Raw genomic sequence first — 21,038 nt, forward strand, 5'->3', positions numbered from 1 at the left:
GCGTACCTAAAGTTACTTCTCTACTTATATATTTCTTTACAATATTTAAAACTGTTTGATAATTTAGTCAATTAATTTATTTGGAACAATAAAGTCTTCAGTTTTAGACATCTCGCGCACTGGTCCATCCCTTCTGAGAGAGCTCCATCTTGGTTTATGGTTAGACAAGACATCCTACTTCCCCTTCCATCACTACAATGTCTATCCATCCATCTATTTATTCATTTTATTTTGTAAATGTGTTATTTTAGGCTGATCTTAAAAATATAATAATTTAACTGACATGATTGTAGGTGTAGGCTAGGACTGTCTCTGTCATTTGCAGATAATGTTGTCCCGTTGGCTTCATAGGACATGGACCTTCAGCATGCAAAGGGACAATTTGCTGTTGAGTGTGACATGGCAGGGAAAGAAACAGCACCTACAAGTCAGAAACCACGGTGCTTGACTTGAAAAAGGTGGCCATCTCCAGTTTGGTGAGATTAAAAGATGGATCAGTGCAGCGGCAGCAGTTATGCAGTTATTGTGATTGTCTGTTGTGGTGAAGGAGCTAAGACTAAAGGCAATGTTCTCAATTTACCGCTCAATCTAGGTTCCTACTCGCACCCATGGTCATGATTGAAAAGACAAGATCTCGGACACAACCAGACACATTTTACAAAGTTTTGTGACCCGATTGTTTGAGTTGCAACATAAAAGAGAGAAGAGTCAACAAAATAGCCTGAATGCTAACTATTTATTATAAAATGCAACTCATAGAACAATCAATCAAAGCAACCAATAAATGTCTAGGGATAATAATGAAGATAAAGAACTTAGGATATAATCACAACAACACTTTAGCTACATGATACAAGCAATGCAAAACAAAACCATAAGGTTAAAGAATCAATGAGATGGCAGGTCTTGACATGAGGACTCCTGAGTAGCCACAGCATCTTGGGGAAGCTAGCACAACAGCTTTTAGTTACCCATTGATAAGTAATTTAAGCAACCAATCAGTATTTACCACATACTCCAATTTGGAGTCTTGCGATCATCACAGTGTATTAATATTGTAAAACTTAATACATGTCGCTCTGCCTAAATCATAAAATATTCATCACGATTGTATTCTACTCAAAAAAGTAAATATAGTAAACTATGAAGAATTTTGAACCTAAAAGTAAAGAAACTTTACTAAAAAAAAGCTGCTACACAGGACAATTGAATGGGCTTTCTAAACTTGAGGCCCTGGTATACTGGAAACTAATCGTCCTGGAGCTCCACCTTCTTTGATGTGCAGTGTCTTCCCAGTGATTTGCTTCTCATTTAGGGAGTCAGACAGAGAACACCATCCAAAACAACAAAAGCAACATGAATATAAATGAGAGTGGCGTACAGATGTATCCGCACCTGTACAATCACCTGCAAAGAGATTTTAAACCACAGAGGTGCTGTTTGCCAGATGTTTACAAAACTTTTCTTCTCCCAGATGCCATGATTGCGTTTACTGTCACTCAGCCACATCAAACATTATTCAGACATGAAACATCCTGTGCACATGAGAAAATGTTTAGGTGCATTCATGTCATTTGTGCAACTTTTTGTCCATGTGTTTCTTAAGCTGTGTCGAATGAGTGAAATTCTGTAGACACTGATCAGATCTGTACGGTTTCTCACCAGTGTAAATAATCTTGTGTTTTCAGATGTGTTAAATGAATTAAACCTCGTCAGTGTGAATCATCAGGTGCAGTGTCAATTTTGGAGCTGTAATAAAAGTCTTTTCAAACTCAAAGCACATATACTCTTCCACACCAGTGTGGATCTTAATGTGTTCATTAAGGTTTGCTGATCGGTTGAAACTCTTCCCATACTGAGTGCATGTGAATGGTTTCTCTCCAGTGTGGGTCTTCATGTGTTTTTTAAGGTCTGAGGAGTTGCTGAAACTCATCCCACACCAAAGCTGCTGTCACACTTGAGTTTTAGCATGCGGAATTCTTTTGTACGGCACTGCAAAAAGGGTAGGGCTGTGCAATTAATTGAAAATCTGGTTTCAATTTTGATTTTGGCTTCTAATGATTATAAAACTAAATTGAGATAAACAATTACTGCATCATATACCGCCCCCTTTCCAGTTGTACACATTTGTTGCTCTGCAAAGCTCAGTTTCACGTGAAAATGACTAAAATCATGTACTGTGTTGTTTGCAGCATGGAATGCGCATCACTCATTGATGTATGTTCGAATCATTCATGTTTTAAAAGCGCAAAAGAGCGTATGCTGTTGTGTTTGGGCACTTAGCCTCAGAGACAAGCAGAGCACACACATCTAACGCCATCTTAATGCGAGCGATTTAATGGTCAAATATAAGATTTGTGTCAGAGCGTAATGTTTAGTGAATATTCATATTAACCCTCATTTGTGTAATAAACAAACAAGTAACAATAAAAAGACAAGTGAAAGAGAAACCATATCAGTTATACAGCACTATTCTTAAAGAGAAGGCGCGCAATATTCCTGCTGCCGCCTGTTTTTCTTATTAATCAAAAAACAAAGGGAGAAAATCCCTCACTGCTCTTGACTGAAGGATGTTTGTAGCTGAAGTTTTTTTTCTAACAGTTAAGATTTTTAAAGCACACTTTGTTTCATATTTTTATTCTATTGTATGTATTTCCCTTTCCCTTTTTTTACAGGGAGGAAAATAACTGTGCATATTTACAGTTAAAGTCAGAGTTTTTTCCTGAATTATTAGCGACCCTTTCCCCCCAATTTCTGTTTAATGGAAAGATTTATTTTCAACCTAGACAGATTTACTAACTCATCTCTAATAACTGATTTCTTTTATCTTTGTTAAGATGATATTTTTCAAGATACTAGTATTTAGCTTATTGTGAAATTCAAAGGCTTAATTCATGTAATTAGGCAAGTCATTGTACAAAAGTAGTTTATTCTGCAGACAATCAAAAAATGTATATTGCTTAAGGGGGCTGATAATATTGAGCTATTAAAATAGGTTACAAAATATTTACACCTGCTTTTATTCTAGCCGAAATAAAACAAATAAGCCTTTCTCCAGAAGAAAAAAATATTATAGAAAATACTGTGATAAATTCCTGTTAAACATCATTTGGGAAATATTTATATACAAAAATAAAATTCAGGGTAAATAATTTTGACTTAACTGATAATCGTTTTGAATCATCGTGATTACAATTATTACCAAAATAATCTTGATTATGATTTTTTCTATAATCGAGCAGCCCTAGAAAAGGGGCGGGATTAAACAAGATGATTACACATTAACTGAGCGACTGGTCCATATTTTACATTTCTGTCCAGAGAGGTCTTGTTATGAAAAGTCCAGTGTGACCGCGGCTTAAGTATAAGTGAATTGTATCTCTCCAGCGTGGAACTTCATGTGGTAATTAAGGGATGTTGACTGGCTGAAACTTTTCCCACACTGAGTGCATATGAATGGTTTCTCTCCAGTGTGGATCCTCATGTGCTGATTAAGGTTGGATGAGCAGGTAAAACACTTTCCACACTGAGTGCATGTAAATGGTTTCTCTCCAGTGTGAATCCTCATGTGTTTATTAAGGTGTGATGATTGGCTGAAACTCTTCCCACACTGAGTGCATGTGAATGGTTTCTCTCCAGCGTGGAACTTCATGTGGTAATTAAGGGATGATGACTGGCTGAAACTCTTCCCACACTGAGTGCATATGAATGGTTTCTCTCCAGTGTGGATTCTCATGTGCTGATTAAGGTTTGATGAGCAGGTAAAACACTTTCCACACTGAGTGCATGTGAATGGTTTCTCTCCAGTGTGGATCCTCATGTGTTTATTAAGGGATGATGATTTGCTGAAACTCTTCCCACACTGAGTGCATGTAAATGGTTTCTCTCCAGTGTGGATCCTCATGTGTTGATTGAGGGATGATGATTGGCTGAAACTCTTCCCACATTGAAGGCATTTGAATGGTTTCTCTCCAGTGTGGATCATCATGTGGTGATTAAGGTGTGATAAATAGTTGAAACTCTTCCCACACTGAGTGCACGTGAATGGTGTCTCTCCAGTGTGGATCATCATGTGTAAATCAAGGTGTGATAATTGGCTAAAACTCTTTCCACACTGAGTGCATGTGAATGGTTTCTCTCCAGTGTGGATCATCATGTGTTTACTACGGGATGATGATTGACTGAAACTCTTCCCACACTGAGTGCACGTGAATGGTTTCTCTCCAGTGTGGCTCATCATGTGTTTATTAAGGTGTGATGATTTGCTGAAACTCTTTCCACACTGAGTGCACGTGAATAGTTTCTCTCCAGTGTGGATCATCATGTGTACATTAAGGTGTGATAAGCAGCTGAAACTCTTCCCACACTGAGTGCATGTGAATGGTTTCTCTCCAGTGTGGATCATCATGTGAATCTTAAGATAGCCTTTTTTTCCAAAACTCCTTCTACAGTGAGTGCATTTGAAACGAGTCTTGTATGTCCTTTTCAAAATACCATCAGTATGTAAATTGTTTTTTTCTTCAATTTTGACATGATGTTCCTCCTCTTTCCTCCCCTCATTCTCTCTTAGGTCTGAAATAAATAGATAAAACATTAGTTTTCATTAAGTCTTACAAACTCTCAAAAAAAGCTGAAAAGTGAAAAGACACTGAAACATTGGCTACACACATTGTAATTTTGATGCACATTAAATGTAAAATAAATCAGATAATATTTAGTTCTGTCCATTAATGTGTACACATTTAAGCAGATTTAATGCAATTCATGTTTATTTACCTAGTAAAGTTACCTACAAATGGGACTCTTATTCTGAAACCGCACTTGTTTGGGTGTGTTGTGGAAGAAAAGCGCAGCACATAGTGACAGTAGTGGTGGGCAAAGCGAGGCTTCATGAAACACTGAAACAGTCAAAGCAAATGTGTCGAAGCTGTGAAACGTTTCGAAACCCCACTCTACAGTGACATCTAGTGGTCATTTTTTATGTATTGCACTGAAACAGCTTTAGCAAAGAACAGTTGAGCAAATTGAGGTAATAACACCCCACTTTGTATAATTGAATCTTCAAGTTACTTAGTGGAGTGGTAAAGGTGTCTGACTACCATGCGGGGATAGTGGGTTCGAAACCAGGCTAATATAGCCATTTTGAAATCCTTTAATACCAGTTGGTAATGCTTTGTTCTTGTATTGTTTTGTTTCAACATTGGTCTGACAACCGAATAAACACTTTCTAAATAAATATGTCTTGTTTTGGTCTTAAAACAGGGTTATTTCTAGATCAGACAATGTGGCCTGAAGTTGTCAAGAATTATTTATATTATTCATTAAATTTTCCATTTATTGCATTTTATTAACGTCTACCCAAACCCAAAACCCAACCATCACAGTACTGTAAAATATTAATTATTGTTTTACAGTGTTACAAAAATGATGCTAAATTGATGGCGTAACTGCAGCTGTATCCTATTTAGGCTACACAAAACAGAAACATGATTAAAACACACAAAACCATGACTTCAGAGTATTTGTACAAGTTGGGATTCGAACCAAAAAAGTAATTCGAAGCATAGCAACAGCGTGCACACGCACAGTCCACTAGGCCATATGAAACAGGGATTTTCTCTGACCTTGGTAGTCAAATACAGATTCGCCAGGCCTTCTGAGCTGATTAATACTTTGAATCGCTTTAGTTACGTGACCAGGTGTTTCGAAACACTTAAGTCATGTGACTTGGGTGCTTCGGTGCAGTGTTTCGAAATACTTGTGCTTCAGGATCTCGACATTGTGTCGAAACGTCAGTTTCACATCAGCCATCCCTAAGTGAGAGGAGCTGCCGATGTCTGCGGGTGCGTGAAAGCTGTGCGCATTAACAGCTGAGAGGACGTTTTATACCCGTTCGCTTTCAATGATTGCTGCAGATGCAATATCTGGATGCTAGTCACTAAACTCAAAATAAGCCCTTTCGTTATTAATTTGTTAATGGTTTCTGTTTTACCCAAACAATTTTATATACATCTTTAGTATACGGACAAGCCCGGACATGACCCGTAATGATCATTCAGTTGTTCAGATCACCGTTATTATTCTCCTTTGAGGTTTTCCTAACAGTTTATATTGTAATGTGAATCTGATATGTTATAAATTAAACGTGGAAAGGGGCTAGTATGGCTGAAAGACTGTTTAACTGCCTCACAATTTGTAGCATTTCTGGGCATTTAATGTATACCTGCATGTGAATGAGTATTCTATCGACACATGAATGTTTAATCTAGACCTTTTTCCAGATAAATCTAATTTCTACTTATCTAAATTGTTTAGTAAAAAAATTTAACTGATAGGGATGTAACGGTATTGTAAATACCGTCATACTGCAATATTAATTTTTTTCGATATTACCGTAGTCGCATGACTCGGTAAAACTATAGGTCTTCTGAGAAAATTTGCTCAGGCGAATGAAGCAAACGGGAGGTACCGGAAACTACAATTCCCATCAGCCCAGGCTTGGCCATAATCCCTTGCGGTCTGTTGTCGCTACAGATCCAGTAATGCGGAAATGGAGTGTGCTGCTAGAAGCGGGGATCAAAAAGAGCTGGAAAACCCTAAAGTGGGTGTTGTCGCCGCGCGCGTACTGAATAGTGGTGTTGTCGCGCGAGTTCTTGTCAGCTGTGTTGTCACGCGCGTACTGAATAGTGGTGTTGTCGCGCGAGTTCTTATCAGCTGTGTTGTCGCGCGCGTACTGTAAAGCGGGGACAAAGGGTATGTCGCGTCGCTGGGGCACTTTTGATCATTTTGGAAGGGAACTTTCTATCCAAGACTAAAAAGGGCATGTGCACTGCACAGGTTGAGCACTGTGTGTGCATGTGCCTGCAAGTTGGGGAATACGACTCAGTCATGGGGACTGCAGAAACACAGCACACTGTTCAGATTGATGCAGACATGAGATCTCTATCTCACTCATGGTTTGTCCTCTCAAGTGGGGGAAAGACAATGCACAACGTTACCCACTGCTGTCAACCTGGGCCAAGTCATATCTCTCTTGTCCCAGAAACCTGAGTCCCAAATGAGAGGGTTTTTTTCTGTTGCAGGGGACATTGTAAATACCCAGAGATACCAGCTTTTACCAGATTATATTTATATGATAATTTTCCTTTAAACCCATCTCTATCTAAGTGAGTGAGTGATTAAATGTTGAATGTGATGAGTTTTCAACAATACTAAATTAAAACTTAATTTTTTTACATGGATTAATGTTTTTTTGTTATTAAAATTGAAGTTACTGTTTCAAAGCTTACAGATAGATGGCTAATTTGTATGTCATTGACACTTTTGGTACTTTTTTGGAGTATTTTCATAAGTTTTGTTTTTTCCTGTACATGATTCAATAAATACTGTACCGTGACATTCATACCGAGGTATTACCGTACCGTGAAATTCTGATACCGTTACATCCCTAGTAACTGATGTTAATAAGGAATACTGGTTTATTACATAACAGCAAATTTTGTTTATACATTTGTAGCTCATTTATTATTTTTATTGTACTTAATATTGTTCAGACTATGTACATCCTTGCATTTTCATCTGGGGTCATTCAACTCCTCAACATTCAATATAAAGTGTTAAAACAGATAACCTGTCTCCACATCCTTTGTGCTCTGACCAGTACTCAGAAGGGTTTACTCAAATTATTCATCTTCTGAACGTAAAACCTGTAGAACTAATTATCTAGTGCTTTTACAATGTAAATTACTCCACTCCCATTGCCCCAGCAACCCTGGACCCCGACATGTTCACATATCACCACATCTCCCCTCCTTAAAGTGATGATGCCCCCCTGTAGTAAATATATAGCAAATTCCCTTTTAGCAACATAGAACAAAGCAAATTATTTTTCCAAACTGGTAACAGATATCAATATCAACTTAACAATATCCTTTGCTTACAATCGTCAAACTCTTAACCATAACCTGTCAACATCACAGATGTGTTTTTAAGTTCATTTTTTTTCTTTTTTTTTCACAATCTTACACCATACTGTAGAAGTTAACATCCAAGTGGATCCTTTGCATCTGTACGGTTAGTGTAAACACCTACCCCAAAACATAATCCTTAAATTTTACTGGCTGTTTTACTTCTATACCAGTAAGGGTTCTTTTGCTTAAAGGTGTATGAGCGTGTAGTGTACTGGAAATTGGGGTAGCAAACCCATTCATATAGTCTGTGTAGCAAGATAGCTTATTAAAGCTAGCCGTGGATCTGGATGTGAGTAGTGAGGGCTGGAGGTAGTGTGAACGAAACCGTATGACGTTTTGAACTCCACAAACTCAGCGGACGTAAACTGAGTAGCATTGTAAGTTATACGTTTGTATGGGATCCCCCACTGAACAAACATAGTTTTCAGATGCTTAATCACCTGCTGGCTTGTAATAGTTTGCAGAAGTGTGATCTCAATATCACGAGAATAATAGTCTCCCACTATTAAATATTTCTTACCATCTAGTTCACATATGTCCACAGCGATCTTTTGCCATGGCCCATCAGGAAGGGTTGTAACCATCAGGGGTTCTCTCTTTTTTATCGACTTTTAGACTTGACAGAACGTGCACGTCTCTACTGTTTTTGTAATATCTTTGCCTATTCTAGGCCACCATACAGACATATTTGCCTTCTTTTTGCACTTCGTGAGGCCTTGATGATCTGTGTGAAGCTGACGTAACACATCCAGTCTCTGTAAACCAGAAATCATAATTCTATCCTTATACAGCAAAAGTAGAACAATTTCTGAAAGGTGAGCCCTAGCTGCATAAAACCTGTGCAGCACACTTGTCAACTGAGATGTTTGACTGGGCCATCCTTGGGCCACCTCCATCTCCTGGGCCATCTCCAACTGGAGATCTGAATCTTGAAGCGTGGCTTATGGCAATAAACCAGTCTTCCCTCGCAGGCTTAAGGCTGATTTATACCTCTGCGTCAAGCGCACGCATATGCTACGGCACAGCCTACACGTAGCCATATGCCATGGCCGTCAACGTCTCTGACATGCACCTCTCAAAACATGCAACTACACGTCGCACCGACACATAGCGCAGGCTCTGTGATTGATCGGCTTGGTAGCGCTGACGAGTCTGGGCGGTACCGAGAGCCGTGCGAATAGCGCGAGACTGATGGAGCGATTCTTTGCAAGTGTGGAGTCCCAGGAAGGAGCTTCGGATGGAAAGTTTTGTTTTGTGTTTACCTCATGGTTAAAGTTGTTGCACGTCCGCCGGTTCCTGCCTCAAAATGAGTGAGTTTGAGCCACTTCTACATTCAGGAAGCGTTCAGAAAAAACAAAACACTAGTGAAGAAACTCGACACAGAGGAACATTAACACCTCATTGCCAACTAGCATTTCGGAAGTGTTATTGCAGAAAAACAGAGTTGACAGTACTGCCTGTACAAACATTGTCAGGTCACGCTCTGTGTCAGACTCGCTGTAATGAGTCAGAGAATTTCTGGAAAGACTCTCTGCCTCCTCAAGCTGTTTGCCTGGTACATGCACTGCTTTGACATTAAATCTCATCAAACGTATCAGCAACCGTTTGCACCATAAGGGAGCTTTGTCAAGTGGCTTATGGTCAGTCTGGAGCTCAAATTTGTCAACACCTTGCAAGTAATGTGAGAACCGCTCACATGCCCACACTCCAACTAGGCATTCCTTCTCAATTTGTGAGTAGTGGCGTTCAGTCTTCAGTCCTTAAACAGAAAGCAATCAGAAGTGCTTCTTCCTGCTGCTGAAACAGGGCAGCACCTAGACCATAACTATCTGCGTCCGTGCTGACCACTGTGATCTTGGTAGTATCATAGAACGCTAGCGCTGGTGCTGTGGTCAACATGCTCTTCACCCTGTTAAACGCCTGCATCTGTTCCTTGCTCCGGTTCCATTCAGTGTCCCCCTTAAGCAGCTAAGTCATTGAATGAATTACTGACGAAAGACCTGAAAGGAATTTACCCAGTTAATTTTCCATCCCTAAGGCCTATCGCAATTCAGTCAGATTCGTAGGACAGAGGATCTCCATTATAGCTCTCACTTTGTTAATGTCAGGCAGGATCCCATCCTTTCTCATAATATATCCAAAGAATTAAATTTCAGATTTTCCAAAGTGATGCTTCTCTTAATTTAACTTAAGACCAGAGTCTCTGACGGAATTAAGGACTGCCTTGAGGTTGCGATCATGCTCCTCCTTGTCTCTACCCAACACCAGTATATTATCCATCACTGCAACAGAGCCAGCATGGTTTTTGAGAAGAGTGCTCATTTCTCTCTAAAATATCTCCGGAGCGGAGGTTTTTCCAAAGGGTAGCCTCCGGAAACAGAAGCGGCCAACTGGCGTTATAAAAGTTGTGAGTTTTCTGCAGCTTGAAATTAATGGTATCTGATAGAATCCACTGGATACATCTAGAATCCATCTGGATGCTGTTTATGGGTTCAGCCTGCTTGCCCATTGCATAGAGCAGTGAATTCACCTTGTACATCATTGTCTACCTTGTCAAGTTTTGTTGAAATTCTAAATCAAGATAAACGCTGCTTCCATGCCGGCCAACTTGATGGCTGTGCAAAATCAAAACCTTAGGGCATGTGAAACTTTAACATTATCCTTCCGTCTTCCTTCTCAAATGATAGAAGTGCACTGAGAACTTTCAATCTGACACCATGTCATGTTAAACAGAGTAGACCAGCGCTTTAGAACTCAGAATTTCACTTTATTAAAGCATGCACTCATTAGCGATATTTCTGCCTTCTGTGTCAGCCTGCTCGTGCTGGCTCTGCCCCTGTTGCCCAAGCAACCCTGAATCATGACACAGAACAGCCAATCTCAATAACCTGTTCACATATCACCACATAGGGAATACTTGTTCATTCTGTGCCTGACTGGTAAACACATCAGAAAAAAATGTTGTGGGGTAACAACTGAACAATTAGCTGAATATTTGCCTTGCAGACATGAGACATACCTGTACAGCAGGGGTCACCAAACTTGTTCCTGGAGGGCTGGTGTCCTGCAGATTTTAGCTCCAACCCTAATTAAACACACCTGAACAAGCTGATCAAGGTCTTACTAGGTATACTTAAAATATCAAGGCAGGTGTGTTGAGACAAGTTGGAGCTAAACCTTGCAGGGACACCGGCCCTCCAGGACCGAGATTGATGACCGAGATGCTGTACAGCATCTGCATAAAGGCTGAAATGTGTACCTTACCCCTTGTGTGCTGTTGGGTCATTTTCATCCATTCTGGGGTGATTTTGAGTTTGGCCAAAACTTTCCCTGTGTTTCAGCAAACAGACTGTTATTTGGGGACATATTATTTTGACATATTCAGGGAAAATGCTTTGAAAAAATAAAAAAAACTCAAACTCTGGCCAAATTTACTCTCTATTCATTATATTCATGGCTGTTTTTTTCTCCATTGGCCTCTATTATAACAACATTTTTTGATTACAAAGCCTGACAGCATATAATCATGCATATATGACTCTTGGCGTTTTCAGTGACAACATTGTTTAATTGGTCTCCACCCATGGGACGGCAAAAAGGAAATGGGTATAAAGAAGAGGAGAAGAGTTGAAGAGCGCAGCATTATGTGGTGTGCGGAAGAAAAAGAAGTTGACTAAACTGTTGCAGTGCGGGGAAACGAGTAGAGAAACCGGGTCGAGACGAGCAGTGTAAACTTAATGACTGGCTGTGAGAAACAAAAAGCGAAAGTACGTATCAAGGCAACAGAGCAAAGGCTGATGTCTTGTAACTGAAGTGCTCGTGATGTCTGTGAACGGATTCGTCAACACCCTCAACCTTCACATCCACACCTCCACATTCGCCATTCCCCTCTCATTTCCCTTGACCAAAAGTTTTTGTTTTCTTTGCCCAAATTCTCATTTTATTTCTCGTTTTGTTTTCTCCCCGTAGTAATTATCATTATTTTTTTTCCGTTTTCAAATCGGATGAATCTGCTGGCCTGAAATCATTCACATTTTTTTCCTTTCACTTTCATTTGAGTTATAAGTGCTGAGGGTTTTGTGTTTCATTGTGAATAGTGTTATTATTTTTTTTTGGACTTCATGTTGGAGCGGCGCCATGTAAAGACGCAAACTGTTGAGGTCCTTACATGAAACTTAAAATTTTGCTTAATATTACTCTTATCCTAAATACCTTAAACCTACCTATCCTGGAAAATAAGCGTTTATAAGTGTATGAGTTTAGCTGTTCTGAGGGTAATTAATTTTAAATCAGGATGAATAAAGGTCGAAGCAACCGTAGGGAGGCAGAATCCGCTACTAGCCTCCATGCTAATGCTAATCCGAAGTGCAAGCTGCATCTTAAAAAAAAAAAAAAAGAGAGAGACGGCTCTGGCGAGTGATAACAGTGCAGTCCTTCAAGCTATTGATGCACTAAAGGGTGATTTAATTAGGCCGATTTTGAAAAGGCCGTTGCACGATCAAATTAACTTTGTAATCAAATTGACCAGCTTCAGACAGTTACATAATGCTGTGGAGCACATTAACGCCAGAGAGGAAGCAGCGGAACAGCGAGTGACTGGTCTGGAGTCTGTTTTGGGTGGATACTCTGACTCACTTACTACCCTGGAAAAAGAGTTTAGTATAGTGTAAAAGGAGCTGGCTCTGCTGAGAGACCGAAGCAAAGATATTGAGGAGGGATCTCGCCGCTCAATTCTCTGCATAACAGGAGTTTAAGAAGGACTGGAGCACGGCAGACACGTGACTGAATTTGTAGCCGGCCTTCTGAAAGATATTCTGAACCTTAAGAGACTCCACTTCTGGACCAGGCACACCGCACTCTACGCAGCAAACCAGTGGATGACAAGGAACCGCCACACGCCTTCCTGATTAAATGCCACTACTTTTCCGAAAAGAGGATATTTTGAAGAAAGCCATTGATCACTATAGCACATGTTCGTTGTTGTTATTTCTAGTTCTCAAGTATATTTAGTCAATAATGGGGTAGCTTTGTAGTAAAACATCAAGAGCTGTTTAAATTGTTTTGCTTTACATGTGAGGCCCAACATGGTAAGCTAGTTAAGAGTGGGAGTAGCTGGAAGTGTGTGCAAGTTTACACGCAATGTTTCAATCTTGTGTTGTTTAGTGTTTATAAGTGTATGTGCGATCACCTTTTTTTTCTCTCTATTTTTTTTCTTTCCTCCCTTTCCCCCACACATCTCCCTACATTCAAAACCCACAGATGCCTTTTGGAAGTTTCTGATAAATGTTTTCGACAGCCCCCTATAAAATTGGTGGAGTAAAGACAAACTTTACCAGTTGGAATGTGCGGGGGTTAAATCACCCAGTGAAACGAAACAAGGTGTTCGCATATATTAAGTTAAAATCTGATATTGTATATTTACAGGAGACACATCTGTTGAAATAAAGACTATAATAAGTTTAGTAGAGGAGGCTATACACAAATATATCATTCTAACTTCAATAGCAAAAGTAGGGTCGTTGCTGTACTCATACATAAGAATGTACAATTTGTTTCGGAGTCAAATGTGTTGGATAAAATGGCAGATACATAATAATCCAATCTTTTAACATGTCTGTGGTCCTGGCCAATGTGTATGCTCCTAATTAGGACACTGTACAATTTTTCAGTAAATTTTTTTTCAATTTTGCCTAGTCTCGAGACACAATTAAATTTTAGGAGGCGATTTAAATTGTGTTTTGCACCCAATTTTGGACCGCTCTAGCTCTTTGAGTAATACAATAAGTTAGCAAGCACAATGTATCAACTCCTTCCTTCAGACATACGGTGTATATGACCCCTAGAGATTTAAATATCTATCTTCCTTTCTATTCCAAGATTGACCATTTTCTTCTAGACAAGCAGTTACTTGAACATGAGTCTGATTCCAGCGACGCTCCAGGGACAGACGAGTCTTCGCTGAGGCCATCTTCCAGCCTAAACCACGGCGAATGAAGCTCTGCACAAGACTTTTGGCCAGCGGAGAAATTAAAATGGTCGTGCCCAAATGAGTCTGGTTCTCTCAAGGTTATTTTTCTTCACTCCCATCAGGTGAAGTTTTTTTTCCCTCTCCGCTGTCGCCACTGCCTCGCATGGTTCAGGATTGGTAAAGCTACGCATCTATGAATTTGCTCTTCAGTGTTTGAACTCTCAGTAATGATTAAATCACACTGGACTGAGCTAAACTGAACTGAACTTAAACACTAAAACCTGAACCACACTGTTCCAGTTACTATGACCATTTATGTGAAGCTGCTTTGACACAATCTACATTGTAAAAGCGCTATACAAATAAAGCTGAATTGAATTGAACTTCCCTTAATGTCAGAAGTAGAGTATGGTAGTATTGTTATTTCGGACAGAGTCTCTTTTTCCCCATCAATGATAGTGCACAGCAAATGTTCTTCCAATTCTTTCCATTTTCAGTAAGTCCTGATAAATGTGTATATCTGGGAGCAAGTGTAACACGCACATATTAGGATTTGTTAAATAATAATTTTAAAAATGACTTTAGACAAAGCCAAACGAGACATGACGCGGTGGTCAACCCTTCCTTTATCTTTGGCTGGGAATATCAATTCCATTAAAATGACAATACTACCAAGACTTCTGTTTCTATTTCAGACGTTTCTGTTTTTATTCCCAAGTCATTTTTCAAGGAGTAAAATAATTGTATTTCTACATTTCTCTGGGATAAGAAAATTCCTTGCATAAGAAAAGAATTCTTGAAAATAAAAAATTGATAGTTTGGACTGGCAATGCCAAATTTCCTATACTAGTATTGGGCGGCCAATTTACACAAACTGATATTCTGGTTTGCTCTTATGCTTAGTGGAAGTAGATGGTTCCGATGACTCAGGCAAACTGTCCACAGTTTCCTCAACATTTCAAGATTTACAAATGACACATTTATCCATATCGGCAGGTGAGGGTTTTCATGTGCAGATGCGTGCTCATGTTGTAGTGATAACTAGCAAGCTAGCCGCTGCACAGTCATGACGTTTGATTTGCATTTTTTAAACACTCTAATAGTTAATCAGTAAAATCTTTGTAAAAATCTGAAAATATTTGTAGCATTAACTTGTGATATTGAAAAATATATATTGTAAATTTTAAAAAAAATTACACAATTTTTAAATCCCTTTCACAACCCCCTGAATGCGGGTCGCGACCACCAGTTTGAGAACCACAGCCATAGAACTGGTACACTCAATTTCTGTATGTAGTAGACATTCTTCTTCAGTTTAAGGTGCTTCACAGGCTTCACCTGTCTAGGAGCAAAATGGCAAAAATGTATTCAGTAGGGATGGGAAGATTAACCGATATGTATCGATATGCGGTCATGCGCGTGCACGATGCGAGTGCATCGGTAAAGCAGCAGAGGATGAATGAAATTTTGGAAGCAAATCGAGATGCATCGATTTTTGCGAGATGCATCGGTTTTTCCAAGATACAGCTTATATTTTTAATATAGAATGTATTTTTTATTTATTAACAAGTGTTGTCAACCTGTTTTTGGCGCATTATTTAATCGACCTACATAAAGTAAGCCTTAGCAACGGGCTTGCGGATGTGTACACTTACACTACAACTCAGTGTATCAGGTGTGCGGATGAAGCTAGTGGTGCGCCCTCAGAAAGCGCGAGAAGCAAAACAAACATTTTATTCCCCACTGAGTTTTAAATCTAAAGTATGGCAACATTATGGATTCTGCAAAAAGGATGGACGACTTGACAGGACAGATGCAATTTGCAAAATGTGCCTCGCATCTGTAAAATACACGGGCAGTACGACTAATCTGAAATCTCACTTGAAGCGGCGCCTCAGTGTTGTTGTGGAAGCATCTTCCAGTGTTCCTGCATCCCCGGCTTCCTGCTCTGCTTCAACTGTAGCTACCAGCTCCAAAAGTGGTGAGAAAAGCATTGAATGTTTTCTCCATGCGCAACAGTTCTGCTCGCTCTACGCCAATAACGAATGCTATTGCATTGTTCATCTGCAAAGATATTCAGCCTAGTGTCACGGAGAACGAAGGTTTTAAACACCTCCTGTTAATTTGTATTTATTTATATTTTTATTAGCCTGTTGTTTACAGTGACAGTGATGTTTTAAAGCAGCATAACACTGCTAGTTCACGACCTTAAGTTTTGAATATTCAGTGGCACAATATATCTTTGTAAAACTTGTTTTCATAGTTGAAAAGTTAAATCACAATTGTTGTTGTGCAATGGTAAACCTTTATGTTGAAAGAGTGCAAATATATGCATTTATAATATATATTGCACTTATACATTCTGTTTATCTTGAAAATACTTAAATAATATGTGCTATAGGTTCTAAAATGTCCCTCTACTGTAAACTGACACTCTGGCTCTGAGAGAAAAGCCAGTTTGTAAAAAAAGTCTTGGTTTTACTTGGTTAATAAATAATCAAACTCATTCAATGGCACAGCATCCTCTTTCACATAATCTCATAAACTTGATCTAATAAGTTAGTGCTGAATTATCGCATTGTATCGTGATATGGGTGTGAATCGTATCGTGTTGCATCGCAATGTCACAAATGTATCGCTAATATATCGGATCGTATTCTTTGTATCGAGATGCGTATCGGATCGGCATTATAGCTTAGATGCCCAACCCTAGTATTCAGGTTAAGATTCTTCTTGCCCTAGATGTGGTTTTGAGTAATATGTTCTGGGAATGCCCTAGATTAAATACATTTTGGACCAATATTTTAGATCATTTTGATCTATATGTAGTAAAGATATGGATCCTAATACTTTGACCTCAATTTTTGATACAGTGCCAGAAAATCATTGCTTTTTCTTCTTTATTGGCCAGATGCCTGATTCTTCTCAGGTGGAAAAAAAACAAACCCGCTATCCCACAAACATTGAATATTAGAAGTGTTATCACATCTTAAACCAAGAGTTTCTCTCATTTCAGGCTTAAAGTAGTCAGAGTTTTCACTTAATTTCCTTTCTGAAACGGGGTCCTGATCTCATAGGCTATTGTTTTAGAACTTCATTTGCCTATTGGAGAAATGACCAGGAATAATAAACAGCTACTCGCTCTACAAACAAGTGTGTTCATGACTATACATACAAAGAAAAATTATAAAATTACAAAATATAAGTTAACAACATCAAGCAGCATTAGGCATGGGCCAGTATAAGATTCTGACGGTATGATGACCTTGAATAAACATATCAGTTTCACTGCACTACTGTACAATGTAATTACTGCTCTAAAATATATTATTTTAAATGTCTGGGTAATAAACAAACACTTTTTCCCCTTTGAGCACGATATATTTTCTTTTGAGAAAGTTTTAAAATATTTTGGAGAAGTAAACATGTCAGGCTAAATCATTCTAATGAATCATTGACTTCTGCTGTCTTCATTTGTTTCATGAACACAGAATTCTTTGCGATTTAGGGTGCTTTCACACCTGTGAATCGATTCAGTTGTGCCGAAACAGAGATTACAATTGTTACATTGTTGCTCTTTGCTTTTGGAGCGGTTCGCTTTCACACTGCAAAGTTTCTAAATGGACCAAAAGAGCTAAAACAAGTCACGTGCGAGTAAACTCTCCTTACATTGGTCAGAGTGTCAAGGTTTATTTTGCAGCATCCCGCTAAGCTGTCAGGAGAGGTGGTGGTTTGGTGGTGATTAACAGGGTGCGTGCGCGCAACGTGTCTGAGGAGAGACGCGGTGGAGAGGGGTGAGAAGGGTGCGCGACAATGCCTATTTGAGGACTGGGAGGGAGACACAAGATTACCGGGAGATCATCACTCGTTTGCGGGCATCTGGAGACTCTCGAAACTTCCCGCCCTACTCATAATTCTCTCTTCATATAGCCATAAGCCTATTACATATCCATAAAACACTGTGATATAACCGCGCTCGGATCGATTTCTCTTGGCAATCGAACCGCTCCAGGGTTCGTTTCAATCGAGCCGAGACCACCTCATTCAAGCGATCTCGGAGCGGTTACTTTGGCGCGGAACAGAACGCGATTGCCCTTTCACACATGCCAAACAAACCGCGCTAACTGGGCAAACGAGACACGTTCCGAAACAAAAGTGTAGGTGTGAAAGCACCCTTAAAACTGCATTTTTGGAGATCTTTTCTGCTGGAGATACTGTTGTCATGAAAATTTTGAAACAAAACATAATAAAATAAAATAAATTACATATACCGTAGGAAAGGTACAGCAGAAAATATTGGCGTTTCGAAACCCTTGACTTTTTTCAAACAGCTCTATACCTTGAAAACGGTTATCGTCTCATGCCTAGCGGCATAACACTGTTTTAGGATCTAAAATGAATTCTTTAAAAAAAAGTCCCAAGCAAAAAGATTACAATGGCGCCGCCTGCTGGTATGTGAAGAATATGGTCAATACTGACAAACTTTACACTTAAATGTTTGCACATCATCAGCATGCTGTAATCCATTTCTTAAGCAGAAAAAGTCATTAAGACTAGTTTGTTGGCCAGTTGTAGTCAGTGCAATGCTAAACGTTATTGTTCCACTATAATTTGTTTGTTTTGTCTCATGTTGTCCCACAACAACATCATATAGTTTAGAATACTGTACAATGTTTTATAACAATTATTGTAGTGTCCATTTCATTTAGCATATTTCCAATTAAGAGCATCCACGTTTTTTTGACATAATTTAAACCAAAGTTTCTACAGGTGTCACCAAGTTAAATTTAAGACTTTAAATTTAAGACATTTTTAAGACCATTATGAATTAAATTTTAAACCAAAGAATTTTTCAAAAGGCCCAGATGAAAAAAAAAAAAAAAAAAAAAAATATATATATATATATATATATATATATATATATATATATATATATATATATATATATATGTGTGTGTGTGCTATCAAAAAATATTTTTATATTAAATATTTAATATTACAATAATTAACGAATAATAATACATTTAAATATTTTAGACATTTCGTAGCAAAATATCTTAAATATTGTGTCAAAACAAGCTACCTTTACTTGTAACCATACACTTTTTTCCAACAAAAACTTTATTTAAAATAAAAAACAAATTAACAAATGTTTTAAACGTTTAAAAACTATAACAAACTAAATATATGCACAACAATCTGTCCAGGTCGATGTCCTCAGCAGTAAATACATGGAGCAGATTTGTAAATGTTATTGTAAGGAAAATAATTAAACCATTATGATAGAGTTAAAATGACCTTTTTGAATTAAATTTAAATTAATTTTTTATTGAGATGAATTGTTGGTGATTGTGTGGCTTTTTGCCAGATTTGACAGCAAAACATGAACAAAGTAAAATGGTGACTTTATTTAAGACTCAATATTTCAGTAAATTTAAGACTTCTTAAGGCCTAAATTTTAGATTTTGGAGTTTACAACATTTTATGACTCGTGGAAACCCTGTTTAAACACAATAGCCCTGGTAATTAGTTATTATAATAATGATGTAATTCTAGATACTATCTGTGAGAACTAGTAACAACTACTAGAAACAAGTTTAATCCCATAGAAGTTGATTTAAAAAAGGGAATTGTGATCAACGTGACATATGCAAATGGAAAGTACTAAGCCAACACCATCAACCTAATAGCAGATATTTTCTATGAGAATACTGTAGGTCAAATATCGTCAGCTCAGTTAAACTTTTTTAATTTATCATTTTTAATAATTTTATATAGTGCCAGTGCTCAAGGACGCTTTACAAACAGTAAAAGAACAAGAAAAGCAATAACCTTAAGAAGGTAGAGAAAATGGGAGACTAATAATACATAAAATGAATGACAAAAGACACGAGAACAAGTAACAAGAAAAAAACTCATTCCTGTCTTTCAATGAGTGCTTATGTGCATTTAGGAGAACTAGGCAGCACACTCAGGGCTTAATTTAGTATTCTTATTATTAAAAATATATCAGTATGAAAACCAACCTGTTTGTTCCTGCAGATCTTCCTGCTTGACTGTGAATGTTTCTTCAATCTTCACATCTTTACTCTCCTCTTTAATAAACGCCATCTTTATAACAGTGTGGAGATCAGTCGCTTCAGCAGGAGTTTTTCTCTGTGTTTGGACACTTTATCCTGTTTAAAATGAACAAAACAATAAAAATGTCCAGTTTAAAACGAATAAAACAATGAAGAGAAACAAAATAACTTCACTTTAACTCTTGCTTCAACAGAAATCAGGTAAAAGATTAAGTCCGAGCAAGATACAATAGCCACAAATTTGCTGAATAAAACTATGTTACTCCATTTCTTATATAGTGATGTTTACTTAGAATGTAATGACATTATGCTATTTAATAAATTAAACCTTCATTAAAACACTTATTACAAACTATCAAAGTACAACATTGTTCACAGTCAAATAAACAGTGTTAATGTTGTTTAGAAGTCATACTTGCATGCTAATAGAGACTTCTAAATGAACGAATGTGCGAATATAAAACCAACTTTACATCTATGCCAACAGCAGGTATATCATTTAGCATCTGGTGAAAACCTGAAACTTTAATCAATCCGTTTATATCTGTGTAAAAGCTTTAAAACAAACCTTTCTCCTGTTGAATCAGAGCGCAGTAGCGGCGCAGCCTCATGACGTCACACGACACGCCATAATAAAAGCCTTCTGTTGGCAGACCAACTTGCATGGTGCATTCCCGCCACCTACTGGATAGAAGTGTGGAGCGCAAAATGTAGAAAAAAAGCATGAAAACAAACAAAAAATAAAAAATAAAATGATGTACGAATGGAGGGGATAAGAATACCAGAGGGAAGAGAGAACAGGGGGCTATTCCATAAAACTAGCTTACAGAAAAAGCCAGGCTTATTTTGGTAAGTCAGGTTTATTAATGGCAGATTCTGTTTCATAAATCAAATTTACGATAGTTCAAACTTAGTTACCCTGGCAACTTATGCTGAAACTAACCTGGTCCACGCTCAGGCTAAGTCTTAAGTTTAAGCTTTATATATATATATATATATATATATATATATATATATATA

General features: G+C 38.1%; 3 protein-coding genes across 7 annotated transcripts in view; 1 reads left to right on the forward strand and 2 right to left on the reverse strand.

Moving 5' to 3' along the window:
• Nucleotides 1-21,038, reverse strand: part of LOC110439496 (uncharacterized) — a 484,284-nt gene that overhangs the window by 117,210 nt on the left and 346,036 nt on the right. The window lies entirely within an intron of this gene.
• Nucleotides 1-21,038, forward strand: part of LOC137489764 (uncharacterized) — a 144,034-nt gene that overhangs the window by 26,132 nt on the left and 96,864 nt on the right. The gene's annotated exons all lie outside the window — the stretch shown is intronic.
• On the reverse strand, nt 718-20,652 carry LOC137491031 (uncharacterized). Of its 5 annotated transcripts, none has more exons than XM_087250086.1 (4): nt 20,587-20,652; nt 19,965-20,114; nt 11,235-11,300; nt 718-4,572 (listed from the first exon to the last, which is right to left on the reverse strand). In XM_087250086.1, the coding sequence occupies exons 2-4, from the start codon at nt 20,047-20,049 to the stop codon at nt 3,359-3,361; spliced, it is 1,365 nt and encodes a 454-aa protein (XP_087106212.1). In that variant the 5' UTR covers nt 20,050-20,114; nt 20,587-20,652; the 3' UTR covers nt 718-3,358. The 5 variants fall into 5 exon arrangements, with proteins under 5 accessions (XP_087106212.1, XP_087106213.1, XP_087106214.1 ...); XM_087250087.1 differs by having other exon boundaries at nt 20,434-20,652; XM_087250088.1 differs by lacking the exon at nt 11,235-11,300.

Source organism: Danio rerio, chromosome 4 (assembly GCF_052040795.2).
Source record: "Danio rerio strain M-AB ecotype USA chromosome 4, GRCz13ab, whole genome shotgun sequence".
Lineage (NCBI taxonomy): Eukaryota > Metazoa > Chordata > Actinopteri > Cypriniformes > Danionidae > Danio > Danio rerio.

Bases quoted from the DNA above. Each gene is read 5' to 3' on its own strand.
- LOC137491031 (XM_087250086.1), bottom strand. From the start codon at position 20,049: ATGGCGTTTATTAAAGAGGAGAGTAAAGATGTGAAGATTGAAGAAACA. The intron at 11,301-19,964 runs GTTGGTTTTCAT...GCTGAAACACAG, and splicing joins AGATCTGCAGGAACAAACAG to GGAAAGTTTTGGCCAAACTC. The intron at 4,573-11,234 runs GTAAGGTACACA...TATTTATTTCAG, and splicing joins GACCCAACAGCACACAAGGG to ACCTAAGAGAGAATGAGGGG.